The 21754-nt window shown below is 34.8% G+C and overlaps 1 protein-coding gene across 1 annotated transcript; it reads left to right on the top strand.

Moving 5' to 3' along the window:
• Nucleotides 1-19306: 19306 nt before the first annotated feature.
• On the top strand, nt 19307-20587 carry LOC130463555 (uncharacterized mitochondrial protein AtMg00810-like; the record flags this gene model as incomplete). Its single annotated transcript, XM_056832718.1, has 1 exon — nt 19307-20587. A coding segment is annotated over one exon (1281 nt), but the record flags the coding sequence as incomplete, so codon positions are not given.
• Nucleotides 20588-21754: the final 1167 nt, after the last annotated feature.

Genomic DNA, 21754 nt, shown 5'->3' with positions numbered 1-21754 from the left:
CGAGAACGGAGAGAGTACAATGTATTATGATAATGAACATTAAACGTTAAAATAGGATGTCAAACATGATATGAACATTAAACTTCTAAAACTGAACATTGAGTTATTAAAATTGAACATACCAAGAATAATATATAGCCATATAGGTGATTCTTTAATAAAATAATTTTGTAGATATATTCAGGAAATAAATTAACACGTATAAACTTGGTTCTTGAAAATTTTAGTCCGGATATTTTTCGAAATTGTTTGTTACTGACTTACTGTTATTTAATTTTGTCGTTATAGCCAGGCTAACATTGACGGAAATATACACGTAAAATCTTGTCACGTTTGTGGTTTCACAAATTCTTATTTACAATAGGTGTACAATAAATATTGTACACCGAAGTAAAAGTTAACTCAAAATGCTTAAAAGTTAAGCTTATATATGTAAAAGTTGTCTATTTTTAAGTGATTAATTTTTCATTTTAGTAAAACTTATTTCTTCAAAATCACTTATAATGTATAAAATTAATCATTTAATCATTTCTATCAACTTTTTTTTACTAATATAAAAGTTAATCAAAACTAGGTTAAAATTACGAGAAAAGGGATAAAAGTTATCTTGGTGTACAATAAATTTATTGTGCACCTTGTGCGCGCAAGACCTTTTGTTGTAGTTTTGTACGAGTCCGTTTTGTTCGTATAAGTATTTTGTGTACAAAAAAGTCAGGAAAGAGATCAAGACCCTAAAGTCAACAAACCCCTCCCGCCAAAACATTAATAGTCCGCGCTAAACCCAACATTCAAAACCTCTTGGCGGGGAAGGTTCTGTTTTCTTCTTCAGCTGCACATTTTATCAAACACCTGATGGTGCATCAAAATCCCTTTCTCACAAAAGATCACAAATTCTTCCTCCATAACATCCTTACCAATCATGGTGTGATGGTGTTCAATCAATCGCCCAATTTAGGTAGGATACCTTATTCCCTGACTATCGAATTTCCAGCCAAAACGAGCTTCGTATTGCCTTCTCCCTGGATTTGTCAGTTACCAGCCGCTATTTCCTCGGCCCAAATTATGATTGTCAAGAAATTACCCCCAAATCTCACAAACCACATGCCTTTTTCCGACATTTGATGAAAAAATGGGTATGCTTCTGCTGTGATTCAAGACATAGCCATCTCTTAGAGCTCCAAACCGCGCTAGACGATGCCCAAGAGCTTCCCAGAACCCTAGCTGTGCTGACGGAACTTGATAGGTTGCTAACTTTTGTAGAAAGGATGAAGCAATCGGGTGATGTGTTGTGTGTTGATATTGGCAAAAATGGGGAAGGTTTCAAGCAGTTTGGTAACTTTGGGTCTGAATTTAAGAGACTAATGAGTTGTAGGAAACGACAGCGAGGAGAGTAACGGTGATGGTGGGATGAGTGTGTTTGTGAGTATGATATACGTAGTGAAGTGCTTGCAATATGATATAACTAAGCCTCATTGTGCTTTCTATGATATAACTATGGTTTACCAGTTGTTCGTTCTTGGGTTGAGGCAGGCCGATAAGCTCTCAGCTTCCATTGTAGGATTCTAGTTCTTGATCCTGGCGCTTGAGTTCTGGTTGTTATGTAAGTCTTCTTAATTTGACTCATTTACTTCAATTTACAGACTGCAGAGTGATGAAATTGTGCTATTGGTAATGTAGATACATTGATTGAAAAATAGTGCACCACTTTTGATTGTTAGTTTCTTCTCAAGTAGCAAACTACCATAGTGAGTAACAATGTGTTTTCTTTGTTATCCTGCCTCTAAAACAAATTGTCACTTATGTTTATAAGCTTAATCCACTAATGTGACTTGTTGAGAATGCTTGTAGAGTTGTAGTAGATTAATCTAGCAATAACAAAGGTGTACCGTTGTAAATTTAGCAATGAATTGAGAGTATAGAGCTTAAGGGAGAAACCTATAAACCACAAATCATTCTCTCTAAGCGCCTTTCGTGGTCTCATTCTGATTTTCAACCCACGACATCTGAAATGCTTTTTATGGTTGAAAAAGGAATTAGCATTGGTCATTGAAGATTGAAGATTGAAGATTGAACTTTCAAAGACTACATAATTCTGTGAATAAGTGTTGTAAGGTGCTAGAAATTTCCCTAAGTTTCTTCCTTGAAGTTCCTGATGGCGTGATAAGCTGATAATCTGATATGGTCATGTATCTCCTATCCAATAGACAACTAGTGGTCCGTGGTCGGGTCAACCACAAAAACATTTGGTATCAATTATCAATATACCTATCTTAAAATGTGGTAAAAACTATCAGACTACTTGCAATTATGAAATCCTAGACCAAAGATGACTTTCCTTCTTTTTTACTCATCTTAACCCCTTACAAATTTAACTTTCTGAATCTAACTAGAAACATAAATTTAAGGTTACGGAGTTTTCTAGTACAGGAAACGCAGTGAGATCAATTTCAGGATTAAGTCTATAAGTGACAACTTTTGCATTAAGTCTGCCCAAGGATGCTACAAAGTTTAGTTTTACATGGTAATGTTGTATGAATCTGTTATACTGAATTACTAACAAATGCAACGTAAACGGGTATATAGCTACTGGTTTAATTGTTCAATATATTTGGCCTGTTTTGGTGCAATAGTTAGATACATTTCGGGCAGCCATTGTGTACTCAAGCTCGGAATATACTCAACTGAGTGGCCGGTCCTTTGTACTAGGTCAACATATGCCAAAATTTTGGTCTATAGCTCACTACTGATGCAGAAATAATCAATTGCTTTACAAAATATTAAAGTAACAGATATGATTGGTAATGTCGATACACATTGAATACTTGCAGTACTCTTGACTGTTAATTTAATTTTTTACTAGTTAAGTATCTTGGCGAGTCATTGTATTTCCTTTTTTCAATATGCCTCGAATTCTCGAAACATTTTCCTGATTTAACTGTCCAATTCTCTACAATGAGTATACTCTTACATCAGAAATCATTGTACGCACTAGTTGGTAGCTTAGTCTTCTCAAAACCCCTGCTGGAAAAATTTCAATTTATTTTGGTTAGAGGAAGGATTAACTATACAGAACTCACCAAATAATAATGGCAAATTTCAAACTTTTGCAATGGCAAGTCGACCACGATATATATATAATTTTACAGCCTTTTATTTGAAAGTAATTTAAGGACCTTTGACTTAGTTTCTAATTAACTGATTCAGAACATAATCAACACTATTAAACTAAATATCAAACAGGGGAACAGTTCAATAAGATAACAAAATCTAATACAAAGTGTTAATTAGTGTGTAGATAGATATTCAGATAAAATTTAACATCAATATGTTAACTCGAACCAACAGCCATGACAACATATAACAAGGAAAGGAAACACCTATTCCTACAAAACCAACTAGAGCACACAGAAAGTGGCAGTCTTTCCCAGAACAATACGGAGTACTCCGTAATATACAACTACGTGTCTATGTATAACGACAAATACTGATATTAATCCATGAGTACAGCTAGCAGAGAATAATATTAATACCAAGTACCAAGTATGTGATATGATTAACAAAATATCATATTCATTAATTTTGAACAGTTAAGATTCACAACAAGCAGAACCCTAATGAGTAACTTAATTACAAAACTTAATCAACAATTAATCGACTAACTTAATTTGTAAGCTAGGATAACAAACAATTAACTACCACCATGGAGTAGGGGTAGTGTGAATAATAGTCCCAAGCAATTTAAAAAAACTACCATCCTGCAACTTGATTGGACGTTTAGGACCTAATATTGCAAAATTCAGAAGCTTTTCAGACCGAAACGACACAATTCGAATGGTATCCCCTGCCTTGAGATACTTATCCATCTTTAGTTTCTTCCACTCATTCTTCAAAACATACTTCCAATTACAATTGTTGTTACCGTAATTCCATCGACTCAGACACATGTTGTACACACTAGTTTCCATGATCACCTTCACATCGATGTTGTTGTTCTTGTTCACATCAGTTTTAGTCGCAAGAAAGGTTTCCTCACCAGGAGTTAGAAATTCTGTAGTGATTTGTAATTTAGGGATAGCCAATCGCGCTTGATCATCTTTCAGATCACTGTCTGTAAGCTTCTTCTCCAGGATTAATTTGGCATCACTAACATCTTTAAACTCCAAATTATTGGTGTTGATGTGTTGACGCAATAATTCCAACACTTGACCATCTGAATGACGACGATCTTGTTGGTTAAGACAAGAGGCTGTTTTTAGTTTCTTGGGCCTGGAACGTCTGATGGGCGGATTCTGTGGGACTACGCGAACACCATGGTTGTTGATCATCGAGACCGGAACAGGATTGATGATATTGTTTTGGTCATCATCATCATCATCATCATCATCAGAAGGGTGTGGGTGTGGGTGTGGTTCGGAAAGTAATAATTTTAAGGTCAAATTAGGGCCTTTCACTCGGAAACAATGCTTCTTAGGGTTTGGATGATGAAGATGGTTAGGAGTTTGTGTAGTCTCAAAAGCCAAGACATTAGAGCGTTTTTTAAGAGAAATGTCAGGAACAGGGTTTAAGGAATCAGTAGAATGCTTGTTAGGGTTTTTGGGATCAAGAGGAACATGACTAGTACAAGTAGAAAAAGGCACGGAATGAGTGGGATCGACATTGCTGTTCGTCATCATAGCTTGATGATATGCCGCGCGTATTTTCATTAGGGTTTCTGGATTCGAACACAGAGACTTGGATTGAGGAAATTAAAGAATATGGAATGTAGAGATGAAGTTGATGATTAGGGTTAATTTGTGATGTGAAGAATGGAAGAGTATGAATAATGAATATGTATATATATAGGAATGGAATGATCCTGAAAATTGTTGAATTTCCGAAGAGAAGTAGAGTTAGGAAACCAATTCAACTAAGATTGTATCGAATGAAAACAAGTTGATTTGTGGCCAAGTTTCCAATTTTATGTAAACTTTCCTAAATCAACTCAAGATGTAAGTAGACTTTCCTAAACCAATTACAAACCGAGGATGTTATTAGAGTTACAACTGTATCACTACACGATTTTCCGCGTCCCAACGGCTATTAGTTTGTTCTTTCTTGGAAATCAAGCATTCACCGATTTTTTTTTTTTAGGAAATTCACCGAACTTAATTACAGAACAATTCACGTTTTTCCTTTTTGTTTTATGTTTTGGCGTTTTTTTAATCACTATTTCTCCCTTTAAACAATATGTAATTTTTTTGATAAATTATTTTAGACCTTATTTCAAACATTTATGGCAATTTGTTTCATTAACTTAGTTCTCGAATTTTGACCTGCCTAAGTGTCTAATGGCATCTATACTAAGACTCGTACTACTCGACTCATTTTGTATAAATTTATATTATTTGACATAAACTTATTTGTTTCATTGTTTGTATTCACTCCAAGAATAAGAGAGGGCGATTTTATCATCAAAAGGAAGACGATAATAAAATCGTCCTAGTAAACCAATCAAACAAGGCGGTATTGTATTGTCTTCTTTGATATGTACCAATAAAACGAAATTATTTAGTTGCCTTCTTTAATGTTTCAATTCGTATTAACAAATAGGGCGAAATTGTTTGGTTGCCCTTTAATAGTATTAACAAAGAGGAAGAAGGATGCTTCGTCTTCTCCTCCCCAGTTTCTTCTAATCCTTCATCTTCCTTTGTAAGATTAGATCCACATGAACTTGATTTTTCCATTCTCTTCAAACCCCAGATTAAAAAAAAAAAAAAATTCTCTGAATTTTTTTTGGAACCCTAAAAATCGATGTGCCCAAAAAGTCTCCTTGATGGTACGAATCTCTTCTTCTTTCACTAAAATTAGTTATGTTGAAGGCAATTATCTACATGTGTTTGATGTTTAGTGTTTTTCTAGCTCGAATTTTGTGATTAGTACTCTTTTACGTAAAATATGTCACAATTTTTCCTTATGAGTTTGCGAATTTGTTTCAATATGCAATATTAGGTTAACTGTTATAGTGAGTACTAATTCTTATTAAACTTTCAGATTAACTTAAATGTTTAATTCTAGGTAGACCTAACCACTATGACAAAGTTAATATAATTACCAATAGAATCCCTCTTAATATAAAAGCATACTCCCTCCATCCCGGAATACTTGAACCGGTTTGACCAACACATAATTTAATACAAAGTAATTGACTTATTATTTACGGAGTAATTAGATGGTAGTTGATAATGGAGTATTTTTAAATATATGTGTCAACTTTTTAAAAGGGGTAAGGAGGGTGGATGGTACCACAAAGTGACATGTGAAGGGAGTAATTGATATAATATTAATAAAATTTTACCATTTATAAAAACGGTGCAAGTAATTCGGAACGGCTTTATAAGGAAAGCGGTGCAAGTATTCCGAAACGGAGGGAGTAATATTTAGATATTTGGACTTGATCCAATGACCTGCGGAATAAATAGAGAAGGTTGTATCATCTATAGACAATTAAGTGTCTTCAATTTACACGATTAACTATATTATAACCAATAATTGAACGATGTTGGCCGATAACTTATATCGAATTTTATTTCCCCCCCCCCCCCCAAATTTTAGGGCTCTGTGTTGGAGGCCCTAAATCCTAATGAACGTTCCTATAGTCGGGCTTGTGTAAAACATAGATAAACATAGATAAACATAGATAACCAAGGTCTCGGGTTCGAGCCTTGGGAATGGAAAAAATCTCAACTGGGAGGGATGCTGCCCATCGAGGTACCCATGCAAACTCCCACGGGAGATTACCTCGCGGAAGGCGGTGGGAACTCCTCGTAGTAGAACCAAAAAAAACAAAATGTATTTTTCTAGATTTCCTTTTTTTTTTTTTTTTTTTTTTGAAATTGAGAAGTCCTCGTAATAGCTTATTAGCTAGTTTAGGGGTCGTGCAACGCACGGCTATTACTAAAACAATTTATTATTTTAATAGTAACTAAAAGACTTGTGATATTAGGAAAACATGAAAGTAAAAAAGATATATAAAAAAGTATAAATTTAAAGTTGTGTAAAAAAATATTCAAATGAACAAAATTTGCATATTACTATACAAAGTTAAAAATTATAGTCCTTTATTTGTATGTAGAACGATCTAACAACGTTAACCAAACCTGAATGACTCAAGACTAATTTTCGAAAAGACCCGAGCATAACCGAGTTAGTCAAATACAACATATTTTGAATTGAGTAAAATCTTGATAAATAAACTTATATGTTAGTCTACTTACCATGTATTATTATTTTAATTAACATTCTTACTTACCAGTTACCATGTATTATATTATTAATAATAGACTAACATTAGAAGTTCATTTATCAATATTTTTATATTTATTATCAGATTAAAAAGTTATAATAATACATAAATACAATTATATCATAAAGGAAAAAATAATATTGATTTAGCTTTCCTCCAATAATATATTATGCAATACACATCTATGGTAATTAAAATATATTTTTATCTTAGTTTCCTAAAAAAACGTAATGTAATTTATTTATTTTAAAGTTAAAAACTAAAAAAACATTTTGGCGGAAAAAATCGCACCAGGAAATGACACGTGTCATTCCTGGTGTCTCTTTTAGTATATAGTAATAGATAGATAGTGAACTATGGTTAATTTTTGTGTATTTTAATATTCTTCATTTATTGCTACTTACACAGTTAATACAAATAAAAATCAAAATCAAACTTCAAACATCATTCAATTTTAACAGAAATTAAGAGAACGTCTGGGGTCTAAATTTATTATTATTTTTTTTTTAATCATTTGGGGTCTAAATTTTTTTCTTTAAAATTTTTGGATCTAACTTCAATTTTCAGGTAATTTAACTCACCTTTAACTTACCCCTAACCATGTTTCCAAAAAGAATGTTATTAAATTTATTTTAATTTCCAAAAAACTTTAAAATGAAATATGAAGTACTAAATATAATCCTTGGAACACAATTAACAACTTATTCTCATCAAAAAAAAAGAAATAAAAATTCAAAGAATTTTTTTTCTAACATAATAGCTTTGCCCTTTGTGGCTTTGTCCATTACTACCTTCGTATTTTAAAAAGAGATACACTTTGACCGACACGTAGTTTTAGGAGAGTGAGTTGAATTTATTAAAATAAGATGAAAATAGGGGGGTGAGTGAATTATTTATTATAGTAAAAAGATGATGTGAGTAAGTGTGAGGACTACAAGAAAGAGAAAAATATTAATATAATTGGAAGTGGGACCAAAATATGTCAAAAAAGAAAAGTGTATCTTTTTTTAAAATACGTCCGTTTAAGGAGAGTGTGTCTCTTTTTAAAATACAGAGGGAGTACTAACTAATTCCTCCGTCGGAAGGAAGTAAGGAACTCACTGAAACTTCAATGCTATGAAGTTTTTTAGGCAAGTAGTCTTTCTCGGCTAATTTCCTTGTTTAAATGAGACTTTTTTGCGTAACTTCTATGGCATAGTACTCATTTACTCTCATATGGTTATTGTTAAAAATAAAAGATTTTTCAGATTATACATTTTTTTTTGACGGAAAAGCTTAGTAGCTTATGTATTTGTCCTTCTTTGCAATGTTTGGGGGGACTTCATCCAACCAGACCAGTGCTTCCCCAAAGGGAAGGGAGGCATTTGCCATGGTGTGTGTCACCTTGTTATAAGAGCGTTTAGCAAATTTAAAGGTACACGCAACAAAGCTACTGGCTAGCCTTTGTGTCACGGTTCGAATGTTCTGACATCGGATCATGCAGCGCGCTTTTGGCTATGGGGCGGTAAGAGCGCAAACCTTGTGCGGAAAGTGAATCTCAAGGCTCGAAACACGAGCAGGTGCTTTTTCAGAATGGGCACTCTTGCATATTGGCGACAAGAGCGAGGGTCGAGGTCGATTGTGGCGCTTGTGTGCGCACAACAGACACAAGCGGGACCGACAACAAGAATGTATCTGTTTTGAGGGAGACGTTGGAGTCTTGGATAGCTTAAAAACATACGACAACACAATATATATAAAGGCTAACAACAAGGCAAGTGATTAAGAAAAGACAACTTCTGATGAGAGGTATCGGCCCATACCCCTCATAGAGGTTTATTTTGAATTAGCTAAAAACTGCCAGTGAACAATGGAATGACAGTAACATAATAATTCTCTCTAAAGCCTAGAAAACTTTAGAAAGATCCTAGAAAGCAATAGATAAGAGAAATACAAGTAAAGGAAGGTTGGATTCTAACATCCTCCTCCACTTAAGATGTCGACGCCCTCGTCGATTTACAAGAGTTACAATAGATAAAAGAAAAAGCTCATATCCTAAATTTTTGCAGTCTCTTTTGCGTTGTTGGTTGATGGCGGTTGCTGGAATCTTCTTGAATCTTGTTGTGTCTTAGTTGGTTGGTGAGTTTCTGTGGGAGCCTTGATGAGTGTTTCTTTCTGGAGTGGGTGCTTCCTGTGAATCCAAGTTTTCCTTCTTTCTGGTTTCTTGCTCGAAGCTGCTGGGCTGGAGCTTGCATCTTTAAGACATGTTTTGATGAACATGTTGATGAAGATTGATTATATGATTCATATATATACTTGATTAAGTATGGTATTTGTTGAATATAGTAGCAAGCATGATTAGTCAAGTTTAATTATGTATATGTACTTTTAATTACATGCATACCTAGAAAATGAATTCGTGTTTGTACTTTTAATTACACTCATATTTAGCCAATTTTAATAATGTATTGTATTCTTAATTACAATCATGTTTCGTATTCTTAATTAATCACGTGCATCTCTAGTGAGTTCACCATATTTGTACTATTAATTACAAACATTTTTAAGGTTTAAATTGTACCTTATGGCATAGCTCTCATGATAATTCAGTCATGACGGGCCACGGAAGATTAATTAATAAGTCAAGTATTCTTTGATCACAAGTTTTTAAAGGGATTATTAAAATGAATTGTTTAAGTGATTTAATTGTTAGTTATTTTATTTAATTGAGTTGTGAGATGGAAAAAATTATTAATAAAATATATATAAAGTGAAAGAGGATAAGGTTTAAAACTCTTGAAACGTATACACGTACGTTGATTATGAATATATGAGGGAGTACGCTTCTACTGCATGTAATACAATACGTTGTATTATTTATTATGCGCAGGAATTCCTTCTCTTTTTTTGACACAAAGTGTTGGTTATTCCTCCTAATTTGGGGAAGATAAAATTAGTAAAGACAAAGAAAAAGAAAAGGAGAGAAAAAAAAAGGAGAGAAGTTAGAAAGCAAGAAACATTTATTGGCAAATTATTCTGCAATAATTTGCGTCATTAGTTTCTTAGTAATAGGTTGGTTATAAATATGTAATCATATTGATAGTTAAATTCATTCAGAAATATAATATTGTAACATAATTCAGATATATAGAAACACGTTACATTTTTAGAGTATACCATCGAATATTAGTTTATATTTCACAAACACTTTGTGAGTTTATATTATATCATAGAGATATAATTGTTAGCCTATTTTGTTTATACACGAAAGGGAAAGAATATTATTTCCTCTGCAAGATTATTTGTAATCATTCCCAACAGTCTGGTATCAGAGCCGAATACGTACATATACGTCATCGTATATAAACAAATGGAAGATTCGATGGTAAGCCTATCAGGAATGATTAAATTGACATCATCCAACTATTCCATGTGGAAGTCTCGAATGGAGGATATCCTTTATTGTAAGGACTTGTATAAGCCCATCGAGGAAGAAAATAAACCGGAAAATAAAACCGAAGATGCATGGAAATTGGAGAATCGTAAGGCGGTCGGGTTAATACGACAACATATTGATCAAAGCATTTTTCAACATGTTGCTAATGACACGGATGCCTACAAGCTTTGGAAAAAGCTTGAGTCAATGTATGAGAGGAAGACAGCTTTAAATAAAGCTACATTGGTGAGAAGGTAGGTTCGTCTCCTATACAAGGAAGGTAAAAATATGGCAGAACATATGAATGAATTTCAAGGCATTGTTAATCAGTTAACAAATGTCAACATGGAAATTGAAGATGAAGTCCTAGCCTTATTACTCCTCAGCTCATTACCTGATAGCTGGGAAACTCTTGTTATCTCGTTGAGCAATTCGGCTCCGAGTGGTAAACTCACCCTTGATATGGTGAAAGACAGCTTATTCAATGAAGAAGCTAGAAGGAAAGAATTTTCCTCGAAAAATCAGATTGAAGCACATATTGTTGAAAATCGTGGGAGACCAATGTTTAGAGGTTCCCAAAGTCAAGAAAAATCTAGAGGCAGATCAAAATCCAAAAAGAGGTTCGCTTGCTTTTATTGTCATAAGCCAGGACATAAGCAAAGTGAATGTAGAATATGGAAGCGGGACATGAGATCTAAAAATGAAAGGAGTAGTGATAATGAAGATAAGAAAAATATCACGGCTACAGCAGTAGGTGATGATATTTATTTTGTAGGTGATGACGAGTGTTATAACGTCCTAACAAGTGAAGATTGTAGTTGGGTAATTGATACAGGTGCTTCGTATCATCTAACTGCAAATAAAAATTATTTCACATCTTACACTAGCGGAGATCTTGGTTTTGTAAGGATGGGAAATGATGGATCCTCCAAAATTATTGGTATTGGGGATGTTTGTTTGGAAACTAATACAGGCTGTAATCTTACACTACGCGATGTCAGACATGTTCCAGATATTCGGCTGAATTTGATTTCAGCTGGTAAACTTGACGATGAAGGGTATGCAAATCACTTTTCAAATGGAAAGTGGAAATTGTCAAAAGGCTCGATGATTGTTGCTCACGGAAAGAAGCAACAAACCCTTTATGTCACAAATGGGAAGCTCAGCTCACAACTAAATGTAGCTGAAGAATGTTCGACCGAGCTATGGCATAAGCGTCTCGATCATATGAGTGAGAAGGGATTACAAATCCTCACTCGAAAGCAACTCCTCCCTTTAAAGGATGTTAATTTGAAATCATATGTTGATTGTTTGGCAGGAAAACAACACAGAGTTTCATTTCGAAGAAATCCACCACATAGAAGATCTCGAGTTCTAGATTTGGTTCATACAGACGTTTGTTCTATGACAGAAAAATCTCTTGGTGGTGCATCATATTTTGTTACATTTATTGATGACCATTCCAGGAAAGTGTGGGTCTTTCTTTTAAAAAGTAAAGACCAAGTCTTTGACGCGTTTCAGGAGTTTCATGCAAAAGTAGAAAGAGAACTTGGCATGAAATTAAAATGTGTGCGATCCGATAATGGTGGTGAGTATAGAGGTCCATTTGAAGAATACTGCAGGAAGTATGGGATAAAGCTCGAGAAAACTGTCCCAAAAACACCTCAATAAAATGGTCTCGCTGAAAGAATGAATCGAACGATCACGGAGAAAGTTCGTTCGATGTTATCACATGCAAAGTTACCCAAATCTTTTTGGGGGGAGGCAGTAAAGACTGCAGTTCATTTGATTAATCTTTCTCCTTCAGTTCCACTTGATGGTGATGTTCCACAAATGATATGGTCTGGAAGAAAATTAAACTATGAAAGTTTGAAGGTGTTTGGATGTAGAGCCTTTGTTCACATCCCGAGGGATGAAAGATCAAAACTTGATAGCAAGACAAAACAATGTATTTTCTTGGCTATCCTGAAGATGACTTCGGTTATAGGTTATGGAGTCCTTCTGAAAGAAAAAATGTTAGAAGCAGAGATGTTTTTTTCTTTGAAGATCAAACCATTGAAGACATACAAAAATTGGGAAAATCTACAACTTCCCATGAAGAATTGCCTATAATCATGGATCCAATTCCTTCTCCTGATGCAATTGATGATCACGGGGGAGAAGTACACCAAGATGATCAACCTCATGATGATGAGAATGTGGAACATATTCCACAACAAGAAAATCAATCATCTCATGAAGTAGAATTAAGAAGATCCACTCGAGATAGACGACTTCCAGCAAAATTGACTGGAGGTGAATATCAGTTACTTACTGAAGGGGGAGAACCAGAGTCTTATGAAGAGGCTTTGAAAGATGTACATCAGGAAAAGTGGATAGAAGCCATGCAAGATGAGATAAAATCCTTGCATGAGAATCACACATTTGATTTGGTACAGCTACCAAAGGGGCGACGAGCACTCAAGAATAAGTGGGTGTTTAGATTAAAGACTGAAGAAAATAATCCACAACCAAGATATAAAGCTAGGCTGGTTGTGAAGGGGTTCAGTCAAAAGAAAGGTATTGACTTTGAAGAAATATTTTCACCAGTTGTGAAAATGTCATCAATGCGAGTTGTTCTTGGCATGGCAGCATGCATGGATTTGGAGATTGAACAACTAGATGTGAAAACAGCCTTCCTACATGGTGATTTGGAAGAAGAAATATATATGGAACAACCTGAGGGATTTCAGGTTAAGGGAAATGAACACATGGTATGTCATTTGAATAAGAGCTTGTATGGCTTAAAGCAAGCACCACGACAATGGTATCGAAAATTTGAGTCTTTTATGAAAGATCATAAATATCAAAGGACGACATCAGATCATTGTGTGTTCATTAAAAGATTTGCAGAGGGAGATTTTATCATCTATGTCGATGATATGTTAATTATTGGTCATGATACCAGTAAAATTGCCAATTTGAAGAAGGCGATGAATAAGTTCTTTGCTATGAAGGACTTAGGACCAGCAAAACAAATACTTGGCATGAAAATCTCCCGTGACAGGAAAAATAAGAAGTTATGGTTGTCACAGGAAATGTATATTGAGAAACTACTTGAGAGGTTTCATATGCATAAGTCTAAGCCAGTGAACTCTCCACTTGCAGGTCATTTTAAATTAAGCTCTCAACAATGTCCTACAAGTGATAAAGAAAAAGAAGAGATGGATAAAGTTCCTTATGCATCTGCAGTTGGCAGTTTGATGTATGCTATGGTTTGTACAAGACCGGACATTGCCTATTCAGTAGGTCTTGTTAGTAGGTTTCTCTCTAATCCAGGGAAAGAACACTGGGAAGCTGTAAAATGGATACTAAGGTATTTACGTGGCACGTCAAAATGTGCATATGCTTTGGTCTAGGAGATCCTGTGTTGAAAGGTTACACAGATGCAGATATGGCTAATGATGTTGATTCGCGAAAGTCAGTATCAGGTTACATGATGACTTTTGCAGGGGGAGCTATATCATGGAAATCAAGGTTACAAAAATGTGTTGCATTGTCAACAACAGAAGCCGAGTACATTGCTGTGACAGAAGCTTGCAAAGAGCTCTTGTGGATGAAGAATTTTCTACAAGAGCTAGGAATTAAACAAGAAAATTATATACTTTATTGTGACAGCCAGAGTGCTATTCATCTGGCTAAAAATCCCACCTTTCATTCCCTTTCTAAACATATAGATGTAAGGTATCATTGGATACGAGATGTCTTTGAAGCCAAGTTGTTACATTTGGAAAAGATCCATACTGGCCATAATGGCTCAGATATGATGACCAAAATATTGACCATACAAAAGCTTGATGTATGTCGAGGAGAAGCGGGTTTATAAATAATATTATAATAAGTCGGAAGGGGGAGATTTGTTGGTTATTCCTCCTAATTTGGGGAAGATAAAATTAGTAAAGACAAAGAAAAAGAAAAGGAGAGAAAAAGAAGGAGAGAAGTTAGAAAGCAAGAAACATTTATTGGCAAATTATTCTGCGATAATTTGCGTCATTAGTTTCTTAGTAATAGGTTGGTTATAAATATGTAATCATATTGATAGTTAAATTCATTCAGAAATATAATATTGTAACATAATTCAGATATATAGAAACACGTTACATTTTTAGAGTATACCATCGAATATTAGTTTATATTTCACAAACACTTTGTGAGTTTATATTATATCATAGAGATATAATTGTTAGCCTATTTTGTTTATACACGAAAGGGAAAGAATATTATTTCCGCTGCAAGATTATTTGTAATCATTCCCAACACAAAGTTACCTTTTCTAATCCTTCCAGATACATATTCATTATATATAATGTAATACAACTAGGCAAGAAACAACAATACATATTCATTATATATAATGTATTGTTTGTTTTTTGGTCATGACATATTGCATTTTTGGATTATGCTCGTGAAGGGCACAAATGAATGAGAAAACAGTCAAACGTGAGCACAAGGAATCACTAACATTGATGGTCAATGAGTTAAGTCAAGATCATGTTTATGTTAATGTTAGTATTAATGATAACATTGTATGCGAAGTTTTAATATGGTAACCACTAACCAGACTAGCTAAAAGGTTTACACTAATCCGACTTAAATTATTCATGGCGTTGAGTTCTCCTGGAGCCTTCTGCTTCACATTATCGATCTGATCTTTAAGAAAGAGTTAGGCTAGTGTTGTAATTTGATTCATATGAATGATCGAACGTACGTAGCTTGATCTTGATCCCCATTAAAGGAAAAAGGAACCATGACAAATCCAAGATCGATCAATTAAATACTTTAAAATTACATAATAATAGATGACATAGCGAACATTTTATAGGATATATGATATTTATATTCATTTATTTTATTTTTCAAAAGTTTGTTAGATAGTTTGTTTCAAGTTAGTTAGGGTTAGTTGCTTGCTTGTATATAAAGCAATGTTGGCTTCTCTTCCAAGCTAAGAAACTCAATCAGTAAAATCAAGTTTCTTCAGCTGTTTCTCTCTAGCATTCTCAAATACTCTTAGATTCTTCATGGTATCAGAGCTCAATCTCATTTTCGAGATTTAGGTTTTCGATTTAGTGAATCAATACTGCACGAATTGCTTGGATTGCTGCGAAACTTCTTGCAATTGCGAAGTTTCTTGCACAATTTTGCGATTTTGAATCTGCGATTGTGATTGTATTTGATTGATTGTTGATACAATGCCAACTGATAATTCTGAAACTCATCAAGATTCTTACCAGAACAATGGTGAAAATGGAGGTAATCTTGATCCTTACTTCATAGCTAACTCAGACAGTCCAACTTCTTCTTTAGTTTCTGCTGTTTTCAATGGTTCGAATTTCTTGCGATGGAAAAGAAATGTTATGAGAGCATTAATAGCTAAGAACAAAGAAGGTTTTGTGAATGGAGGAATTATGAAACCTGCTGTGAATCACGGAGATTATTGTAAGTGGAAACGTGCTGATTTCATGGTAGTGAGTTGGATTTTAAGCTCTATGAACAATGAGTTAGCAGATGATTTTGGATACATTGATAATGCTGGAGAATTATGGAAGGAATTAAATGAGAGGTTTGGACAGTCCAATGGACCTTTGATCTATCAATTGAAGAAGGAAATTGATAGTTTAAAACAGGAGAATATGACTATTGTTACCTATTATGGTAAGTTGAAGAAGCTGTGGGAAGAAATGCAGAGTTTGAGGGCATTTCCTACTTGTATTTGTGGTGCTTTGAACAGCTGTAGTTGCCAAATTTTGAAGAAAATAGCTGAGTTCGAAGAAGAAGATAGAATGATGAAGTTTTTGTTAGGGTTAAATGGAGGATTTGAAGGAACTGTGACTAATGTGCTATCCATGGATCCTTTACCAAGTATAAACAGAGTTTTTGCTATCACTCAGAAAATAGAGAAGCAGAAAGAAGTTAGTGGTGTAGTAGTTGAGGCTAGTGCTATGAGTAGCAGTGCTATGGCTACTCAATCATACAAAGGTGATCAATCTCAGAGGTTTGCTGGTGTAAAGAAAGACTGGAAAGAAATAAAGAAAGAAAAAATGCACAAGATATGTACACATTGCAAAGGTAAGGGGCACACTGTGGATCAATGTTTCAAGCTCATAGGTTATCCTGATTGGTACAACACAATTAAGGCTTCAAAAGGATCACAGTATCAAGCAAATGGGAGCAGACTTGTTGCTAATGTAAACTCAACTGCTGATGTTGGAGATAATCCTCTTGATGATCAGTTTCATGGTTCTGCTGGTTCTGTGAACAATGAAATGATCAGTGCAATTTGCCAAGAAGTTTTGAAAGCAATGAAAGGCAAGCAAGTTCACTATGATACTTCTGGAGTTTCTGGTTCTTATGCAAACTATGCAGGTATCATTTCTCACTCTTTTAACTGCACTGTGAATAAAATGCTTAATTGTGGATTGTGGATTGTGGATTGTGGACTCTAGAGCCTGTGATCATATGACATATGATGAGAGTATTTTGATAAACAAGAGGCCACTTCAAAAGACAATTAGAGTTGGCTTGCCTGATGGAACACAATTGAATGTTGACACTATTGGTGATGTTGTTCTTAGTGATAAACTGGTATTGTCAAATGTGTTATTGGTCAAAGGTTTCAAACACAATCTGATGTCTGTTGGTAGGTTGATTGAACAAACTGGTATTCATGTTATATTCACTAGTGATGGGTATTCTTTCCAGGACCCTTCTAGTTCAGCTATGCTTGGTGCTGGAAACAAGACTCAAGGTCTTTACTACTTTGCCAAACACACAGATCTTCAAGATCTTAAGTGCAGTGGAAACACAGCTGCTAATGTAGTACAGGATGATAATACTCATGTAAATACTGGTGTTTTGCCAAATAAGACTGCTACTAGTATGTTTTAGTCTAAAATGGATAACAGGAATAAATTAGATCTTTTACATGCCAGATTAGGACACCCTTCTCTTTCAAAAATGAAGTATGTTGATGAAGCATATTGTAAAGGATTTACTGAATATAATTGTGATGTTTGTTTTCATTCAAAGCATCATAGATTTCCCTTCAAAAAGAGTGACAGTAGAGCATCTGAATGTTTTGAACTGATTCATCTGGATTTATGGGGTTCATATAGGGTCAGAAGTTTAGATGGTGCAGCTTATTTCTTGACTGTGTTAGATGATCACAGTAGAGTTACATGGACCTTTTTGCTTCACAATAAAATGCAAGTAGAAAAGGTGGTGGCAGATTTTATATCTATGGTTGACACTCAATTTCACAAGAAAATAAAAAGAATAAGGTCTGACAATGGAACTGAAGTGGTGAAAGATTCTTGCAGAGTTTTATTTGCCAGTAAAGGTATCATACATGAAAGGAGTGTTCCTTATGTTCCTCAATAGAATGGTAGGGTTGAGAGGAAACACAGGAGTCTTCTTGAAATTGCTAGAGCCTTAAGATTTCATGCTGGATTACCAAAGAAGTTTTGGGGAGAGTGTATACTTACAGCCACACATTTGATAAACAAAATTCCAGTTAAGGTGTTGAATTGGAAAACTCCATTTGAGATTATGTTTCAGAGTGTTCCTGTATATGACACACTAAGGGTTTTTGGCTGTTTATGTTTTGCTCACAACACTCGGGTTAAGAAAGATAAGTTTGATTCTAGAACTAGGAAGTGTGTTTTCCTAGGCTATCTTGCTGGTTACCGGACTTTCAAGCTTTATGATATGGCTACACACACTGTCTTTGTTTCTAGAGATGTCATCTTCTTTGAGGATGTATTTCCATACAAATCTCAACCTACACATAATCCTGATATTTTGAAACCTGTTCAAACAGTTCATTTTGGTTCTGAAGCCAATTCTCATTCTGTTGATTTTTCCTCTGATATACAGAATCATATTCACACTGAATCACCACTTTTATCCTTAAACACTTCTCCACCACATTCATCTCAAAATTCCTTACATCTTTCTCCCAATTCTTCTTCTTCTCATAGTTCTGGTTCAACACACAATACTGAACCTGAAACTCACATTACTTCTCCTAATACTCAACTTAATCCATCTCCTAATATCATACAACCTATTGTTCCAACTCTTGTTACCAGACAGAGTTCCAGAACAATTAAACCTTCAACTGCTCTCAAAGACTTTGTTGGAGGATATATTCCTCACAGACATGACAATTCTTCTTCTGAATCTGTCTCTTTTACTGTAAAAGATTGCTCTCTTGATAATGATTGTGATGACCTTTGGTTGACTGATTTGGCACTCAATAGCTTTGACACTTGGGAATCATTAGCTTTCACTGTGTTTCAGTCTCCCAATGATCCCAAGCATTACAATCAAGCTAAACATGATGCTAACTGGTTAACTGCTATGGACAAAGAAATCCAAGCTTTGGAGAGTAATGATACTTGGGAACTTACTTAGTTACCCAAAGATAAGAAAGCAATTGGCTCTAAGTGGGTTTACAGAACTAAACTCAATCCTGATTATACTATAGAAAGGCATAAAGCTAGATTAGTGGCAATTGGTTATCAGCAAGTGGAAGGAAAGGATTTTACTCAGACTTTCTCTCATGTTGCTAAATTAGCTACTGTGAGAATTGTCATTGCCCTTGCTGCTTGAGAGGTTGGCCACTGTATCAGTTGGATGTCAATAATGCCTTTTTACATGGCTATATTGATGAGGAGGTTTACATTAAGCCACCTCCTGGTTATCTTAAAGCTCAGCCTGGACAAGTTTGTAAACTTAAGAGATCCTTATATGGTTTGAGACAAGCATCTAGGCAATGGAACAAAGAATTGAACAAATTCCTGATTTCTCTCAACTTTCAGCAATCTAAGCAGGATTATTCTTTGTTCACAAGGACTCATGATGCAGAATTTCTTGTGATTTTGGTCTATGTGGATGATATATTGATTACTGGTACATCAAAGGCTCAAATTGAAGAAGTGAAAGTTGCTTTGGATACTGCTTTTACAATCAAGGATCTTGGTCTGCTTGCTTATTTCCTTGGTATAGAAATACACAGAACTGACAATGGTATTTTTCTTTCTCAAAGAAAATACATTCAGGATATTCTAACTGATGCTGGTCTGGAAGAATGTACTCCTGCACCAGCTCCTCTTTCATGTGGTCTAAAATTGTCCATTGCTAATGGGGTTTTGCTTGATGATCCTGATGTGTATAGAAGGCTTGTTGGTAGATTACTTTACCTAGGCATCACAAGACCTGATTTATCCTACTGTGAGCAGCATCTCGGTCAATTTGTTCATTCTCCAAGAGTTCTTCATCTCAAGGCTGCTCTTCATGTCTTAAAGTACTTAAAGGGTACAATAGATAATGGTTTATGGTATACAGCTAATTCTAATACAGAGTTAAGTGCTTACAGTGATGCTGACTGGAGTGCTTGTCAATACAACAGCAGATCTTTAAGTGCATATGCTGTTTTCCTTGGCAACAATCTGGTTTCTTGGAAAACCAAAAAGCAGCGTAGTGTGAGTAAATCTTCAGCTGAGGCAGAGTACAGAAGCATGTCTGCAACTGCCAGTGAGCTTGTTTGGATTCGGGGATTACTTGGAGACCTTCAGGTTCACATTTCCTTGCCTGTTAAGTTATTATGTGACAATACTTCTGCTGAACATCTTGCCAAGAATCCCATGTTTGATGACAAGACCAAACACTTGAAGAGGGATATGCATTATGTTCGTGAGCAAGTAGAGGATAGTTTCATTGAAACTGCTCATGTTTCTGGTGCCCTACAACTTGCAGATTTATTAACTAAACCACTTGCTTCCTCTCGACATCAGTTTCTATCTGCCAAGCTTGGACTTATATCTAAAGTCCAGCTTGAAGGGGGGGTATAGGATATATGATATTTATATTCATTTATTTTATTTTTCAAAAGTTTGTTAGATAGTTTGTTGCAAGTTAGTTAGGGTTAGTTGCTTGCTTGTATATAAAGCAATGTTGGCTTCTCTTCCAAGCTAAGAAACTCAATCAGTAAAATCAAGTTTCTTCAGCTGTTTCTCTCTAGCATTCTCAAATACTCTTAGATTCTTCACACTTGGTGTCGATTTAATTAAATAATCAAACACTTAAGGATAATAGTAAGATGCAGTATGATCTATTAACAAAAATAAAAGGCTAGAAATGAATTGAATGAATAAGTGAACAAGACAAAAATAACTTGTTGAATTATATTGTAGCTATATCCAAAGAATATAAATTGCAAAATTAAGGCGATTCTGAGAACGAAAGGACATAATTTTAATGCCCTGTCCTTCCCGGAGATTCTTATCCTTCAAGAGTTTAGCCCATCCATTCTTCAAAACATATTTCCCTGGTCGTCCACGCAGGTCGAAACGACATAGAAGCATGTTGTAGACAGACAAATCTTGGATTACTTTGACAGGAATGCTGGCACTCTTACCATTAAGTATGGTTTCATCATCTGGAGTTCAAAATTTTAGAGTCTACTTTTGATAATCTGGATATATTAGGGTTCACATCGCATCGTATAAGCTCCTTCTCCAGGATTATTTTTACATCACTCACATCTTTAAACTCCATATTATGTCTCTCAATGTAATCACGCACTGCTTCTAATAGTTCAACATCCTCCTCTTGTTCCACCGGAACTTCATCATCATCTTCTTCAACAGGAACTTCTTCATCATCTTCTTCAACAGGAACATCATTTAGATTCATCATCTTGTTTTCTTATTATTTAACTTTGGTTTTATTATTCTTGTAAATTTTGCTGAATAGATGTTTATAGGTTTGTGTCTACTTGATCATATTGAATTCCCAAAGAGGAGTAGGATTAGGATTAGGAAACACTTAATTACAACTTTGGAATTAGATCGAGTTCCCTCAACTAATTAAAACTAAACATGTGAGTTTCACTTCCTACCATCTCAACTAGCTACAATGTTTGTTATATTTTCTCATATAAATGTCAAATACCGCTTTTAAAAATGGGCACATCACATTTAAATAAAAAATAAAAAAAATTAAACCCCACTAAGAGT

Source organism: Spinacia oleracea, chromosome 6, assembly GCF_020520425.1.
Source record: "Spinacia oleracea cultivar Varoflay chromosome 6, BTI_SOV_V1, whole genome shotgun sequence".
NCBI lineage: Eukaryota > Viridiplantae > Streptophyta > Magnoliopsida > Caryophyllales > Amaranthaceae > Spinacia > Spinacia oleracea.
This window is presented reverse-complemented; position numbering and strand designations above follow the sequence as displayed.